The sequence below is a fragment of the Paramormyrops kingsleyae genome, chromosome 5, assembly GCF_048594095.1.
Source record: "Paramormyrops kingsleyae isolate MSU_618 chromosome 5, PKINGS_0.4, whole genome shotgun sequence".
Lineage (NCBI taxonomy): Eukaryota > Metazoa > Chordata > Actinopteri > Osteoglossiformes > Mormyridae > Paramormyrops > Paramormyrops kingsleyae.
This window is the reverse complement of record NC_132801.1, coordinates 39,226,425-39,243,843: the sequence shown is the minus strand read 5'-3', so window position 1 is coordinate 39,243,843 and position 17,419 is coordinate 39,226,425. Positions and strand designations below refer to the sequence as shown.

The window sequence follows — 17,419 nt, the reverse complement described above, 5'->3', positions numbered from 1 at the left end:
ACGAGCCAATTCTGAGCTGACAGCCGGAGAAAAACCAGCATTAGAAAAGAAGGCATGAAAGGCTTCCTGGCTAGTGGCAACAGGTGCCATGTTATTGCAGTCGGTATGGTACATTACAAGATATACAGGAGAAAGATAATCCCTAGTTTGTATCTGGTTTGTCAGGAGCAGGCTTTCAACATTGTTACTGTTGTGAAAGAAGAGAATTCATTGTAAGTAATTCTTCCATCTGTTTTCTATACATGGTTATCCAGCACAGGTTTATGGTGAGCCTGGAGCCTATCACAGGAATCACAAGGCAGGGGACACCCTGATCAGGATGCCAGTCCATCACAGGGCACGCGGCTGGGGTACGCTCTGATCAGGATGCCAGTCCATCACAGGGCACATGGCTGGGGTACGCCCTGATCAGGATGCCAGTCCATCACAGGGCACATGGCTGGGGTACGCCCTGATCAGGATGCCAGTCCATCACAGGGCACATGGCTGGGGTACGCCCTGATCAGGATGCCAGTCCATCACAGGGCACGCGGCTGGGGTACGCCCTGATCAGGATGCCAGTTTACTACATGGCACACACACAATCACAATTTAATGGCAATTTAAAGAAACTATCCACTTCAACCACATGTGTTTTGGACTTCACTCAGAAATCAAAGCATACATAGGACAGAGCAAACAGGTTGACCATGCAAATTCCACTCAGGATCAAAATCTAACCCACAGTCCTGGAGTTGTAAGGCCACAGTTCTGCCCTTGTCATTTTCTTCAATAATTGTCCTTAAAAAACATGTTAATCATATAGATACAGTACATATGCCGTGTAGTGGCATAAGCCAACAGGCTCTGCTGCTGCAATTGCCTACACTGAAACTCCATAACTAGCATAAGCATTACTAATGTTGAGTCACATGATCAGGAGAGCTTCACAAGAAGAAAAAGGGCACTGAAAACCTGCAGATCATCTAAAAGGAAACAAACAAATACACAGTACAAGCTGGCTTTATGTAGTCACGTATATTCAAAGTAAAAAGCATACAATTTATTTTCCAGGTGTACCACAGCAGTGAACAGGTTGTCATAACCACATATTTAGCTATAATCATATTTATTGTGAAATGGAGTGCTGCCATTTGTTTGTAAGCTAATGACGTTAATTGCATGCAATGACATAGATTTTAAAAAGTGGCAAAAAACATGAATGAAACAGCAAATGCCTCTGCATTATTATGTTAATGATTGTGGGGTTCATCAATAGATTCCTGACAGCCCTTGCTCTACAAGTCAGGAAAAGCCTTTTAACTCTCAGCCACTTTCGGGGGAGTCTGACATGCCTTGACATTTTAAAATATTTCACCTCTCTAAAAAACATTTATCCCAAAGTGATACATTTGCTTTTATTCAGCACAAACTCAGCACCAATAATCTGAGACCTCTTAGAATGTTAGTATTCTATTTTTTGTTAAAATCAACTTTAAACATATACTTTTCAAAAACCTATTTTCAGACATGCTGAGAAATTGTAAAAAATCACATTATAGACATTTCTAAGTAAGACTTTTGAGCTCTGAAGCTTATAGACACAGGGGTTGGCTACACATAGGTGAAAGTGACATTCTGAAATTTTATGTGGTTTGATTACTAAAGTGTTAGCACTTTAGAGTGACACTCTTTTTCTCAAAGTCAGTGGCCTTCACAATGAATATTGATGAGATAGGTGTCCTCACACCTGTAGTAGTTTGCATACTGTCAATGGCCCATCAGTCTGGAATGTCACTGCACCCCACACCCATCACTTTGGAAAGGCAGTTTGAAACGCAAGAAAAATAGCAACAATAAAATCCCTGTCACAGATTATTTGTAGATGGAATGAAAAATGAAAAACTGTGACTATATAAATATAGAAAGCGATAAATATGATGCAGTGACTATTATTAACGCTCTGGGGACGAGGGCAACGTCGACCGCGTATCTTTTTCGTGTATTTCAGTTTAAATCTCGCTGAAATCATTATGTAGAATCATGAAAAAAACACTGACTAAATCCGTTATCTGTCTTCTTTTCAAAACTTCCATTGTCGGAAGTATTAAAGTTTTTAAAATTAGGTTAAATAGGCAAAAAAGCAAATCGTGTCACCTTTCTTTGTTTTACTTGTATTGGGAGCGTGTAGGACCGCTCTCAGCTGAAGACCGCTATTCACGTTCTAAGTACGCTGCGTTTGAATCGGCGACCACGTGATTACAGGCACACAGGCGTAGCCCACTGAGCCATGAACACAGGTATGAGCTTCGCTGCTGAAAGTGGCAACACTGGCGCAAAGCTTCAGCGGCAGAGACGTATCCGTGTGCTATATTGTAGCCAATCAGTGTAAACCACAGGTCAGCAATTAGCGGCCCCCGGGCCACATGTGGCCCGCAAGCAAAAACATCTGGCCCGTGAGATTAATTGTTTGAACTAGAGAATGAAAATAAATAAATGATATTTTTTTTAAATCAGACTGAGAGTCTCAAAAAAAGCTCTTTATTTGGAAACCTCATTTTTCAGAACAGAAATATTTCAATCGATCTAAATTCTTATTTGTTATATCTGGATACGAGGGTGAATAAGCGCATCAGCGAGGTGCAGAGCGAACGCTCAACATGCAAAAACAAATGACGTCAGCAGAAAGCGTCTGCAGACTACCTTACTGCACCTTTCAGGGCTTCGATCTTGCGCTTTCGTGCCTCTGTCTTCTGAGGGAACGCAACCTTGAAGTTAGCATGCTTCGTTTCGTGGTGCCGTCTAATATTGTATTCTTTGCATACCGAGACAACTTCGGTACAGATCAGGCAGGTGGGCTTTGCATTAATAAAACTGGGCAGGATGAATGCATAGTTCTCTCTCCATTCATCATGAAAGATCCTGTTTTCACTGCTAACTTTTCTCTTTAGATTTTTTGATAGTGCCATTTTTTTTGCAGCTAACAGCAACACGTGGAAATGTGTGTGTGAGTGGTTGTTGTTGTTGTTTTTAACAGACTTGCAGATAATTAATAGCGCCCCCAATGCCCAGTCAGCAAATTTAACCTACATCAGCCAGCTTGAATGTCTCAGTACGTCTGTTCTGTCATTTCACGAGCGCCTACCATTTTCATCCTCCCCTATTAATTCAATAAATTAGCCATTGTTTTGGTTGTGGCCCGCCATGTAATGGCTTGGAAAAAATCTGGCCCGAGGCCAAACTTAATTGCCGACCCCTGATCTAGGATGACACCCAAACTCTTAACCTGGGTCGACGGGTGGATAGCGGAATTGTCAATGCTGATGGAGAAATTGTGGAATTTAGTTAGAGTAGAAGTTGTACCAGCGAGTAGAACTTCAGTTTCATTGCTGTTGAGTTTGAGAAAGTTGGAGGAGAACCATGATTTAATCTCCATTAGACAGTCTGAGAGGGAAGAAGGTGGAAAGGAGCAGCTAGGTTTGGAGGAGATATATAGTTGGGTGTCATCAGCGTAACAGTGAAAACTGATATTAAATTTCCTAAATATGTGGCCAAGAGGTAGCATGTAAATAATGAATATAAAGGGGCCCCAATACTGAACCCTGGGGAACACCGGCAGGAAATGAACTTGAGGAATGAGATTTGAGTTGGATAAACTGAGTGCGGCCAGAGAGATATGAGGTGAACCAAGCAAGTGGAGTATGACTGATGCCAATGGATGATAATCTATTCAGAAGAGTATTGTGAGAAATAGTGTCAAAGGCTATGCTCAGATCCAGAAGGATGAGAGTGGTGAGAAGGCCAGAATCAGCTGCCATCAGGAGGTCATTGGTGATTTTTAGTAATGTTGTTTCTGTACTATGGAGGGGGTGAAAACCAGACTGGAATTGTTCATAGAGATTATGGTTACTGAGGTGTGTGTGAAGCTGGGAGGCAACAATTTTCTCAAGATTTTTTTTAAATAAAAGGGATGTTTGATATAGGACGAAGGTTATTGAAGTTATAGGGATCTGCACCTGGTTTTTTAAGAATTGGGGTAATGGAAGCAGTTTTGAGTGATGGAGGGACAATTTCAGTGTCAAGTGAAGAGTGGATAATGGTGGTAATGAGGGGGGCCAGGGAGGGGAGACAGGTTTTAAATAGAGTAGAGGGTCGAGCTGACAGGTGGACGATTTAGATTTTTGAATAATTACAGATATGTTATTTATGGAAGGGACAGTGAAGCTTCCAAATGAATTTTGAAGTCACCAAGGATTATAATATTGGGAGAGAGTACTGAGAAATGAGTAAAAAGAACAGTAAAGTAATTTAGAAAATCCTTATTTGGCTTAGGTGATTTGATCCAACTGGTTCGATAACTCAAAAACTGTTTTGCCGATCTTTCTCAACCTTTGCAGACATGATTTAAGGTTGTAGGTCTGAACCTGAACAATTTTTGAGACCAAACAAAAAATTTTCTGCACCACAGAGGGCAGCTGAGGACAGAAGCAGAGGTTGCAACTGTGAATCTTGTGAACACAGCCATCTGCCAAATCTGCTAAATTTATTGTGTTAGTCTTTTTGCACACATCCCAGGAACATTGCACAGGTCAGTGATTCTAAAACTGCAGGTCGCCAGATGATGTTCTGAATATTCTATAATAAAGTTTACATAGATTTTTGGTTTCAAGCATCCCTGCTCAGCAAATTTTATCTGAAGCAGTCCAGTTTCTGGTCAGTGAAATAAATTGTGGGGAATTTGGCAAAATTTATTGCTGGAGATTTTAATCAAGCAACTTAGCCCTAGTCTAGTCCAGCCTAGTCAGTGGTGACACATAAAAGAACAGGCAAAGATCTAGTGAACCTAATTATATTAAGGCAAGTTACACAAAGTGCTCCATGGGCTCAGGATAAAATCCATCATTTCTAAAATATGAAAGTACAATCTTTAAACAAATTACAGATGAGCTTACTAATCAAGCATAACGGCTTGATTAGTAAAAAGAACCCTTTTTCTTGTGCTTCCCGTACTCCAGTCAGAGCTTTAGGTTGCTGGAGGTAAGCTGGGCATGGGAGCGCTCCATAAATAACTTTATATCTTTCATGAAAAAGTACTTTTCATTGTAAATTGTTGAATACATAGATGTATGTATGTACATAGATTTATCCAACCGATACAGTTGGAAAGTGGACGTGTAGGTTTTACCTAAGAAACTTTTTTTTTCCTTTTGGAGGGAAACGTGTTACATTAGCTATGCGCTACAAAATGAAAAGAAAACTTGCTTTTATTAACTTTGTTTTATGTTTTCCATAGACCCAAATGCAGTCGTGATTGCATTTTATTTTGTGAATGCAGGTATGTGGTTAATTCACTATGTAAAAAAAATAAATAAAATCCTCTTACTGTTGTTTTAAATCTGAACGATCACAAGGCCAACTGTGTATGTGATTTTATTTGACATATTTTGTAAGTTTCTTTATTATTCACCACCTCAAACTGTGAGAAGCAGAGGCCCGTCACACAAGAATAAAACATGTATAATTGTGTGTATGAATTACTTCCTAATGTGTATTGATGTAGTACCAATGGTTTATAAATGAAGTATTAACTTATGGCAAACTAATGCTTCACAACTTTTATAGTAGTTACTATAAAATGTTGCCGGATTATACCCACAAAGATATAGATACCTAATTTCTGTGTGTGTGTATTATATTTATATTACATTGTGGGGACCAAATGTCTCCCACAGTGTGATAAAAACTTGTTATTTTGACATTGTAGGGTCCATTTTTCAAGTCCCCACAAAGATCTGTGAATGCAATAAAAAAAAACTAAAACTGCCAAAATTCTTGTATGGTTAGGGCTAGGTGGGAGTTAAGGTTGTCATGTTGTGATTAGAGTTTTCCCCATAGAAATCAATGGAGAGTGCCCACAAAGATTTAATTACAAACCTGTGTGTGTGTGTGTCTGCAGTGGAGAGTGATTAACCACATTTAACCATTCAGAAACATTTACTAACTTTCATATTTCCATTTCATCCATCTATTTTCCACTGGGGGTCCAGAGCCTATCCTGGAAGCAATGGGCACGAGGAAGAGAACAACCCTGGACAGGGGTCCATCGCAGGGCACACTCACACACCATTCACCCACACAAGCGGATGCATTGAGTAACTCCAATTAGCCTCAGCATGTCTTTGGACCGTGGGGGGAAACCAGAGTGCCCAGAGGAAACCCCATGACGACACGGGGAGAACATGCAAACTCCACACACATGTAACCCAGGCGGAGACTTGAACCCAGAGGTGTGAGGCAACAGTGCTAACCACTGCACCACCATGCCGCCCCTATTTCATCCATCTAGTACTTCTATAAATTCTAGAAGTTGGTGAGTTTGGGACAAGTTTGAATTAGACACCAGAGCGGATGACAGGACTGTCCGAGGAATGCAATGCTGTTGTTTCCGACAGCACTGATTCTACTAATTTGATTGACATTTGCTTAATGCTGTGAATTTATGTGTATCTGCAAATTGCGCTATATGGCTGAATAATTCGAGCAGGTATGAAGGCTATGTACTCATTCTAAAGTACTTAAACTACTAAAACATTTCCTAGAATTCTGCCATTAAGGCTTCTTGAAATGTTCCTGAATAACTTAACCAACAAATGATAACATTGTACTTTATTAGATTGTTTCAGCTCTTTACTGCATTCACTTCTAGGTCATTGCAGGTGTTTGATAATGAGACATAATAATTTATGGATATATTACCCAATGGGGATAAAAACACCTTAAATTTTAAACAAAAAATAATATATATGTGGAAAAATGCTTTTTATTACTGAAAGAGTGTAGTTTTCTGTGCAATAAGCCTAAATTCAGGTGCAATTCTACACTACAGCAGCTAGAAATTAAGATCTAAAATTACATCAGAGAAATGGGATTATCATGTATTTCATGTTTATCGCTTTTGTAAGTGTGCTTTTTCATATATATCCTCCAGAGACCCAAGGAAAAAAGTGTCCTTCAATTGTAGGTTATTTGTCTTTGGAGGAAATGACATCTTACAATTTAGATTTTTTCAAATGTATTCTTATTTTAATTTCACAGCATGTCCTCTTTAGTGCACAACAAGAATAAATACGTTTCTCAACATCAGTGAAAAAATAAATGCAAAAATACAATGCCCACTACAATGGACATAAATGAATAGGTCGGGTCTCAGGAGGTTAAATATATATATATATTGGTTTTATATTGATTGTTTATGGTTTTTATCATTAAACAACATAAGTTTAAATAGGATAAGTTTAAATAGGCAATCATTTGAAGATCCAGAACGGATTAAATTCATTTACATTATTTTTTTAAGGGGAGATTTGACTTGGAACTCGACCAAATCGCAACTTGACCAACCTTCTGTAACAAATTAAGTTCATATTCCACTCTACACTCACCTAAAGGATTATTAGGAACACCTGTTCAATTTCTCATTAATGCAATTATCTAATCAACCAATGAAATGGCAGTTGCTTCAATGCATTTAGGGGTGTGGTCCTGGTCAAGGCAATCTCCTGAACTCCAAACTGAATGTCAAAATGGGAAAGAAAGGTGATTTAAGCAATTTTGAGCGTGGCATGGTTGTTGGTGCCCGATGGGCCGGTCTGAGTATTTCACAATCTGCTCAGTTACTGGGATTCTAGGGTTTACAAAGAATGGTGTGCAAAGGGAAAAACATCAGTTCTGTGGGCGAAAATGCCTTGTTGATGCTAGAGGTCAGAGGAGAATGGGCCGACTGATTCAAGCTGATAGAAGGGCAACTTTGACTGAAATAACCACTCGTTACAACTGAGGTATGCAGCAAAGCATTTGTGAAGCCACAACACGCACAACCTTGAGGCGGATGGGCTACAACAGCAGAAGACCCCACCGGGTACCACTCATCTCCACTACAAATAGGAAAAAGAGGCTACAATTTGCACGAGCTCACCAAAATTGGACAGTTGAAGACTGAAAAAATGTTGCCTGGTCTGATGAGTCTCGTTTTTTTGAGACATTCAAATGGTAGAGTCAGAATTTGGCGTAAACAGAATGAGAACATGGATCCATCATGCCTTGTTACCACTGTGCAGGCTGGTGGTGGTGGTGTAATGGTGTGGGGGATGTTTTCTTGGCACACTTTAGGCCCCTTAGTGCCAATTGGGCATCGTTTAAATGCCACGGCCTACCTGAGCATTATTTCTGACCATGTCCATCCCTTTATGACCACCATGTACCCATCCTCTGATGGCTACTTCCAGCAGGATAATGCACCATGTCACAAAGCTCGAATCACTTCAAGTTGGTTTCTTGAACATGACAATGAGTTCACTGTACTAAAATGGCCCCCACAGTCACCAGATCTCAACCCAATAGAGCATCTTTGGGATGTGGTGGAACGGGAGCTTCGTGCCCTGGATGTGCATCCCACAAATCTCCATCAACTGCAAGATGCTATCTTATCAATATGGGCCAACATTTCTAAAGAATGCTTTCAGCACCTTGTTGAATCAATGCCACGTAGAATTAAGGCAGTTCTGAAGGCGAAAGGGGGTCAAACACCGTATTAGTATGGTGTTCCTAATAATCCTTTAGGTGAGTGTATATGCATACCCAGCAAGTACTGCATTTAAAGGTAAACTGCTTTGCAGTCAGCATTTCACTTTTGTTCCTCTTGCCGGTGTCATTGCCAATACATCCCCCTGCAATTTTGATTGTATAAATGATTGATTGATTTGATTGACTGGGTAAAGAAATGTGTTTCCATCCATACACACAGGATTTTGTCCTAGAATGCATGGGGCACAGGGTTTGGATGGGATGCCAGTCCATCGCAGGGCACACAGTGTGCCAAACACAGACACTATTGGAAATGTAGAGATACCTGCAGGTGTTTGGACTGTATGAGGTAACCAAGAAATCTTGAGAGAAACCCATGCAACACATAGAGAATAGGCAAACTCCATAGACACTGATAATTGCCACAAATATAAAGACGTTTGAAGAGGTTTCACACATATAGGTATTCATTCCTAATGTATATGTCCATATTTTTCTAGTTTAGCCACTCTGATACATTATTAATGCAAGACACGATGCATACAGCTCATTCAGTGATTCATTATCCACTTCACACTCTATTACTGTTATAAGGCAAGTGGATGTCAAGTAAAATATCCTTCTGTCTACCACTGAAGTAATTACTTATCAGTCCCCTTCATATAATATAATCACTCATAGCTGTACAGTCACTCCATGCAATGGATTTTATTTTCACCCAAAAATTTCCATATTGAGCTCAAATTTCTTTATGTTCGAGAGGTGTCGATGCTCTCTCCTAGTCCTTATTTTTCTGTGAGATTTTTCGCATCCATAAGTACCATATAATTTACCAGAAGATGGACGGATGGTCATGGTTGAGAGTCGACCCTATTTCACCTTCCCCCGGTGATATACAATCATGGACTAAACATGATTTTAGAAGTTTTCTAAGGTGTGTGTTTGTGTTAGAGTTAAGTGCTCATGTCAGCCTGTTCCTGGGAGATTGCACCAGTCATGGGTGGACTGAAGATGTACCCCCCCCCCCGCCACAGGACATTAAAATGGATGAAAGAATGGGTTATGAAGAGCAGTACCAGCTGAAGCCTAAGGCAAGTTTCACCGTTGGCGCTCCCCCTCTCTGAGACATAGTGGAATTGGCTTGCTAAGTTTGTACTGTACCCCCTCAGAAGATGGTGCCCTGGACAGAGGCGAACATTTCAGGTCCAGAAAGTAAAAATCCAGACCAATATTTTGTTTCAACCAACCAATTGAGTACTCTGTGACTCTTTATACGCAACTGGTCGGTTGAAACAAAATCCTGGTTTGGATTTTTACTTTCTGAACTTTAAATGTCTACCTCTAGCCCTGGGTAGCTGGCAAATTTGCCTAATGGGCTGACCAGCACTGATGAAGAGACAGAGGCTGTGTCCAAAACCAGGGACCAAATGCATCAGAGTGGTGCAAAAATGCTGTCTCATTTTGAAGGCTGTTTCAAAAGCGGTCTCAAAACGTGTTCTTCTTTTGCCATGTCATGAAGGATCCGTCCCAAGATTAATTGCACAGACCTTCAAAGGACGTAGCCTACAAATGCTACGTAGACCACATCCTTTTTAAGGATGCAACTCCTAAATTCATACAAAGCCAGTGAAATGATGTATATAACTGTCATGTGACCCAACAAATACACATTTTTTTTGTGGGTTGCTTTTACGTGGAATTTAAAAGCTTCAGTCTCCACCTTCCATTGTGAATACCAACCATACATCCAATCAATCTACTAACGTAACAGGGCTGAGAACAATGTAAGGTGAAAACTGTTTATAGCCAGATAGGTAAAGTAAATGTCTGGGTCTGCCAAGCACCAAAATCTTTTCATCTTACTGTTGAACTGGGGTACATTTCACAAAAGCTCCCATTAGCAACAGTTTTTTTAATTTAGCATCACAGCTTTACTTCTTCCAATTTTTGAACAAACAGAGAACATCTAAGTTGCAATTATACAAGTGTTTTTAGGGCAAAACTAAATATTTTGAAAAAAATATTTTCAGCAAATATCCATAATATTTTAAGCGATTTTACAACATGTATTTTGAGAAACATAATAAGTTAAATAAAAAGATTGCCTTGTAGTCTTATATGTGCAAAAAGGCCTCATAAAGGTGGTGAAAAACACTAAAGGAACATCAAGAGTTTACATGTATTTATAAAGACAAGTTTTTATAGGAGTGATCAAAATTAGAAAACAAGTGACATTTTGAATTTACAAAGTTGCTGCTTATCTGAATCGGCAGTTATCTGTGAGTTCAAGCGTTATATTTTTACCATGTATTTCCTCAGTGAAACTCTCTCACATCACAAAATAAAAGGTTGAAGCTCCTCAGTCAGTATAAACAAAACCCAGACATGTGCTCTTCTTTATGGGAGTTTTCACATGTTTTCTTGACCCAGTAACAACATTGTATCCTTATCATATAAATAGCGCTATTTGCAAAAGGGTGGGCAATTAGCAATACTTCAAGACTCAGACACCCAAGTCAGCCACTCTTGTTCTTTTTATTCTGCTTACAAAGCTCTAAAAATATATTTAGTTCCTACCTATATATATTTGCAAAATAGACCATTCAAGGTTTCTGGGGGTGTTTTTAAAATGTTTCTATGACAAAAAATTAACAGAGTTTTTGAAATAGATTTGCGAATTTTTTGTTTTACCCCATTGGCTGCAAAGCCGACTCCAGAAGGTTACACAGTCATGCCTACTTGTGGTATTTGGACCCTTTGCTGCATATATCCACATTGCATCAACAAAGAATGCAGAGGGGACTACTCTTTGAAATGAACGAGCACTCTGAATTGTGGTTTTTTTTTTGTTTGTTTGTTTAGGCATTTTTAATGAGAATGATTAATCGATCTGAGTTCGCTTTAAAGGATGTAACGGACCAAGTGTGAAAACACCCGAAAGCTGCTTTCCTGCTCAACTATGGCCAGTGAGGCATGTAAGGCAATGCAGCAAGCGAGCATATCCTTGGCTGAAAACTAAACCTGATGGAACATAAGTGTTTCAGATCTATTTTATGTAAACAAGAAGTGTCATTGAATGAGTTGGTGAACACATCAAAACCTAAATCTTTTAGTTGAGGTTGAGAGAAAGAGAACACACACATACTCGTATTACAACAACTGACTAACAGACTGAAAAAGAGCAAGCACTTAAATGTACACCGGGAATTATGGCAAAAAAGGACAGGTGTAATTCATAATCAAATCAACCAAACAAAAGTGAACACCGGTGAACAGGAAACAGGTGTAGTGGATTACTATTATCTAGCACAAACACTGCTCTAGAAACTATGGAACATAAGAAGGCTGACTACAAAGACTAAGAACAAATACAAGCAAAACCAAAATCAAACAGGACACATGCAGGGTAAACCTAGCACAGAAAAACTAACATGGAAAATTTAAATTTAACAAAACACTGGGGAACAGAAAACCAAATAAGTAATTAAACAGATGAGATAGGTCTAGAGCCAGCCTCAAACCCATGAGTAGAGGGTTACAGTCTCTGTGTCACACACACAACCCATTCAGCCACACAGCAGTCTAAGAAACAAGGAAAAGACACAAGTGTCACAGACTAAGGAGGGAACAGGATGGCCAGGAACACCTGCTGCCCAAACAGGGAGGAGAAGGGCAGGGATGGACAGGTGCTAACCCTGACATGTTTCACCCATCCTTAGTGGGAGTGGTGTGTCACCGAGTCAATAACAGGTCTTATTATATTGCATCTAAACTTAATGAAGGCTCAGGTACCAAGAGTGTTCATTGACTTTCATTGATGTAACAGCAACTGAGCTATTTTTTCAGCAGAAGCTTTGTAATCACTAATAAAATACATTTATAGTAGTGTCTGGAATTAATTATTTATTCTTTTAATAACCATACGTTAATCCCTTACAAATTATATAGATGGTGAAAAGGAGACAAATAAGCCTCGGATGGAGGACATCAAGCTGAAAATTCAGATTGTTCAAACACCCTCGTTGTCTACTATGGCAAACTGCTTCCCGCTGCTCTGGTCCTTCAAAACTATTTGAGGAACCAATGAACAGCCTGAATAACATGCAAAACATCAAGCATAATTGTTCAGATATTAAGGAATTGTGTGAGCATTAGCTGGACCCAACATTATATTGCGATATTTCAGTTTTACATTTTGCTCGCAAGGCAGAATTCGAACTTGAAACCTTTGGATCTTCCTCACAATGTAAGAAATATTGGCACTTTATGCAAAATGTATAATAACAACTGTATTATCATAAATCTCCACTTCTTTTCTTCTCATTTTTCTTCTCCCTCCTTCCTTCCCCCTATTTTCCCTTCTCCTCCCCCAAGCTAAACAAATGTTCCCCAGCTGACAAAGGATGTATAATGGAAGGAAGGAGCACCATAAGCTGACTGATAAGAATGGAAGCAAAAATGGAAATGATGCTACTCATTGGTAAAAAAAAATCTAAGCAAAAATTGGAAATGAAGCTATTTCATAGGCTTCCACAAAGGAGGCACTTGTGTTCTGGGGATTAGTTGACTAGCTAACTTTACCCTCAAAAGGAGAAAGCAGGTCAGACATAACGAAAAATTAACTTTTTCTTGCAATAGCCTCCTAGCCATGACATCAGGGTTGGGCAACATATATCTTGGTATTTTTAAGCAGAATTCCGATACTCTGTACTTTCTAAGAAGTGGGCAGAGTCACATGTGAGATATCACAAACACTTATTAAAACAGAGTGTGGACAAAATAAAATGCAAATACAGGGTTTCCTTCCTATTCACAAACATACAACTACACCTATTCAGTAGATAATTTTAATTTATTCCAAATAAACATAAAAAAAAATATGCCAAAATTGCTTTTTCATGGATTAAATTTCGGCAAATAAAGTAGCTACAATATTAAAACATTACACTCCACTACATTCACCAATAGACTTTTTCCTCACTTTAAAACACTGCTCTCAGAACAGACGGTGTATGTTTCAGGGAAAAAAAGAAACTAAAACCAGTTTGGCAAATAGCTCTAAAAACAAAAGACTGACAACCTTGGAAAGTGCACTTAATAACCAGAAAGATCCTCATTTTAAGGTATTAACCTTCAAATAAAACTAATACTTCAAATTATGATATTTTTTTATCATCTATCAGTCACTTTTTAAAAAATGAAACAAACTAAGTAACACTTAGTAACTGTCTTACTGTCCGCTATAATCACCAGTGAAAAGGGTGATGTTATTTTAGGCAACCTTTCTTCAAACACAGCCTTTTTAGTTTGCATTTCAGCTTTTCTGTATTTACATTATTAAAGCAAATTTTCATTAAAGCAATGCATGGCGATTTTGCCAGTTAACAAGATCATAGGTCATTTTTTTACAGCTCTCTGGATTTACAGTAGGCATTTACATTTTTCAACCAGTCAGGAAATGTTATTCTGACAGCATGGCTTGAAGCCAATGACAAGCCAGTTAGGATTTAGAATGTAGCCCCATTCTAGAATTTTGTTTTGCAGTACACACAGAGCATGATGATAATTCCGGAGTTAATATTACATGCAAATATGCACATATTTCATTAAACCTGGTACAGCACTGACCTCATGTTTTCTGTGGCCCACATTACAAAATGATGAGCACTCAGACTAGGCCTAATAACCTAACAAAATGTCTAATTCCCCACAATTTCATTCATAGTAACAATACACTAGTGATTACTTGAGGCAGTTTGACAATAATAAATAATATTCAAATGTAAAAGATGTAAATGTCATATTGCCAAAACCCCTGTTCTCTGTTAAATGTGTTGATATGAAAGTTTATATAAGTGATCCAAAACTGTAGTCTTCTTTAACCCTGACTCTGAGGCTTGATGCATATTATTTAAACTCTAAGGCTTGAAAAAAAACTGTCAGTGACCTTTTATTGAAATAATATTGATGGCAATGAGAATGTATGGCTGCACAAAAGAAAAATTACATGCTCTTACTGGATTGCATCCTTTGAATTCCCTTGGAGGCTTGTTTTTCAACAACTTACTCTGTGTGCCAGTTCACTTTACATACCAATACACCACCTCTCTTTAAGTACCAGCTCATTATGTACTAGTTCACTTTATATATAAGGTGAACAAATCACTTTATTTGGTACATAAAGGAGATGGTACAATGGTATATAAAGTGAATTAGTAAATAAGTATCAGTTTACCAAATCACTTTTTTGTACGAGTACATCGGTTCACATTCGTTCACATTCGTTCGTGTTTAGAAATGTACTTGTTAAAAATAAGTGGGCACATACCGATGCAGTGTATAAGCATTTCGACAGGGAAACCTGTGTGTTTTTATGTGAATGTATTGCCACCATGCCTATATGAAAATCCAGCAAATCCCTCTGCTGTCCTTGTTAACTCTATTTGTCTTTAGGACCTGGTTTCTCTCAGCCCCACTGCCACACGGATGTCAAGCATGCAGACATACAGAGCCGGCATACCCTCAGCTACGTCCAGAAGAGAGACATACAGGGACGGTACACCTGGATGTAACGATATGATGTGACATGACTGGGGAGCCATGCACACCTATGCACACTTAAAGATGTGTGTGTGTGTTTGTGGATTATGTTTATATAGATTTCTGAAAACATACAAATGAAGTATTATTAGGTAACAAAAAAACACTCAAACTTATTTCAACTAAGCTAAGAATTGTGCGACTAATAATAGACAACATAGGTGTACAATTTTGTAAATAAGTATTTTCACTGTGCCTTTTCTGCCAGCAAAACCCAGAACGATATAGCTATATGTGGTGTATTTTGGTAACCCCCAGAACCACATTAGTTATGTTAGTTAATAGAGTAATTAATAAGCAGTAATTTGTAAGTCAAAGTGTGGTCCTCCTTTCTCCATCTTCAGATGCTGAAACTCAGCTCATCTTACAAAAACATTTACTAACAGTCAAATGGGTCAGCAATTCACACAGCTGTCAAATGGCATTTTAGGTCAAAGGTTCGACTTTTGGGTACAACAGGCAACAAGAGAAATGATACAATGGGATCTGCCTGGCTGTTAACTGGAATTTCTCCTCTACCATCAGTTACAAAAACCATATAGGAAAGCCACATCTAAGGAAGTTCTATAACAAAATGAAAGTTCCTAAATTGGTACTGCCCACTGAAAGCCAGTGCCAGGCATCAGTAATTTGCCAACAACTTGCAGTGTTTGCTCTGGCCACAGCTGAAAGAAGCACCCAGCCGGCTATGTCAAGAAAATTGTGTAAACTCACTGTGCTGAAGTCGCTGTGCCTGCACTCCTGTCCCCGGTAGCGGCAGTACAGCATCATGTCCTTCAGGTCGTGACCAACACGCTCTGTAAACTCCTGCATGCTGAAGGGCTTCGGCTTGTACCCTGTGAAGTTCGCCCGCTCACTCAGGACCTCAAGAACCTCAGCCTCAGCCAGGTGGGGGTCCGGGATGTTCAGGTGCACGTCCAGCAGTGCCAGGAGCTCGCCGGCGTGGTACAGGTCGTTGCGGCTAAGCTGGCTGAAGCGATACGGATTTATGTTACAGAGTGTGACAACGGGGAAGACCAGGCTGCTGGAGGCAAACGAGTCCACACACATGACATGGGGGTGAGAGAAGTAGTAGGCCAGCCGCTCGGCGCTCTCCAGGACTAGGAGGCCAAGAGAGGCCAGGAAGGCGGCGGCCCAGAGTAGCCGACGCACGGTGATGGGCCCGTAGGCAAATATGAAGCGCAGTCCGTGCAGCGTGGTGTGGTGGGTGAAGATCTGCCAGGAAGACGGCTCAGAGCTGCCTGAGCTCGAGTCGCTGCTGCTGCTCTCCTTCAGGTCCTTCATGATGGACAGGGCAACCTCCCCCCCAGACAGCCAGTCCTGCAGGAAGCAGAAGAGAGAGTGAGAAGATGGGAGATGAAGATGCTCCTTACACTCCCATCCGTATAGACAGACACACGCCTCTCCTGCCTGCCTCCAGCCCTCCATCAGAGTCAGGGGTAGCGAATATGAGGCAGAGAAACAGGAAAAGCCCCTCGGGACATCATTCTCTACCATCATACTTGCACTTAAACTGTTTATTCAAAGGGAAGCCTGAGGCAACAAAGTAATTCCTGTATGAGTCAGATATTAATCAAGCCGCCAAAAAAAGCTTTTTCTCTTTTGGTACACATTTACGTCAAAGCCCCTTCATTCACACTGATGCACACTCTCTCACACACACAAAGATTCACACACAGCAAAGTCTCGCCACGCTGTCTGTCAGCATTAGCAGATGTGAGCACCTCTCTCTCAGCCTAGGAAGCTGACATCCATCCCGCATGCCTGTGTGCCGGCGGCGCGTGTCAGCGAGTGTCTCTAAGCGTCAGGGTGGAGGCTGAGAGGGACGGAGCGCGGCGATTGCTGCCGCTGGTTACTGGTGCACGCTGCTCCTGGCTATTCCGGCTTCTCTCAAGCCAGGCTCCGCTGCTCTCTCTCCTTCCCGGCTTGTCCTCGGAAGCTGCGAGCAGGAATAGGGCAGGAAGAGGCAGCAGTCACATACATATAAACACACACACACTTCATCGCTTTCACTGAGCTGGAAGGGGGCGTGGGGTAGAGGAAGGGAGGGAGTGAGACAGAGAGAGCTCACACACACTCCACCCTCTTTGCTGGAGCTGACTCCTATCGCATCTCTCTCATCTTTTTTTTCCCTTTCATTGTCTCGTCATTTTTTTTTTTTTAAATCTTGACAAATGGAATGAATGGATGCAGGGCACAAATGAGTGTATTGAAAGAGAGAAGAGAAGGCAAGAGAGGAACAGCCAGACTCTGGCAT

General features: G+C 40.2%; 1 protein-coding gene across 1 annotated transcript in view; it reads right to left on the bottom strand.

Annotated features, from left to right (window-relative positions):
* LOC111834523 (acid-sensing ion channel 2-like) overlaps positions 1-17,138 on the bottom strand; it is a 426,530-nt gene extending 409,392 nt beyond the window's left edge. The window contains exons 1-2 of the mRNA XM_072712731.1: positions 16,887-17,138; positions 15,877-16,482 (exon numbers count right to left, since the gene is read on the bottom strand). Coding sequence (XP_072568832.1) covers positions 15,877-16,446 — 570 coding nt within the window. The 5' untranslated portion in view covers positions 16,447-16,482; positions 16,887-17,138. The remainder of the gene's footprint in view (positions 1-15,876; positions 16,483-16,886) is intronic.
* Positions 17,139-17,419: the final 281 nt, after the last annotated feature.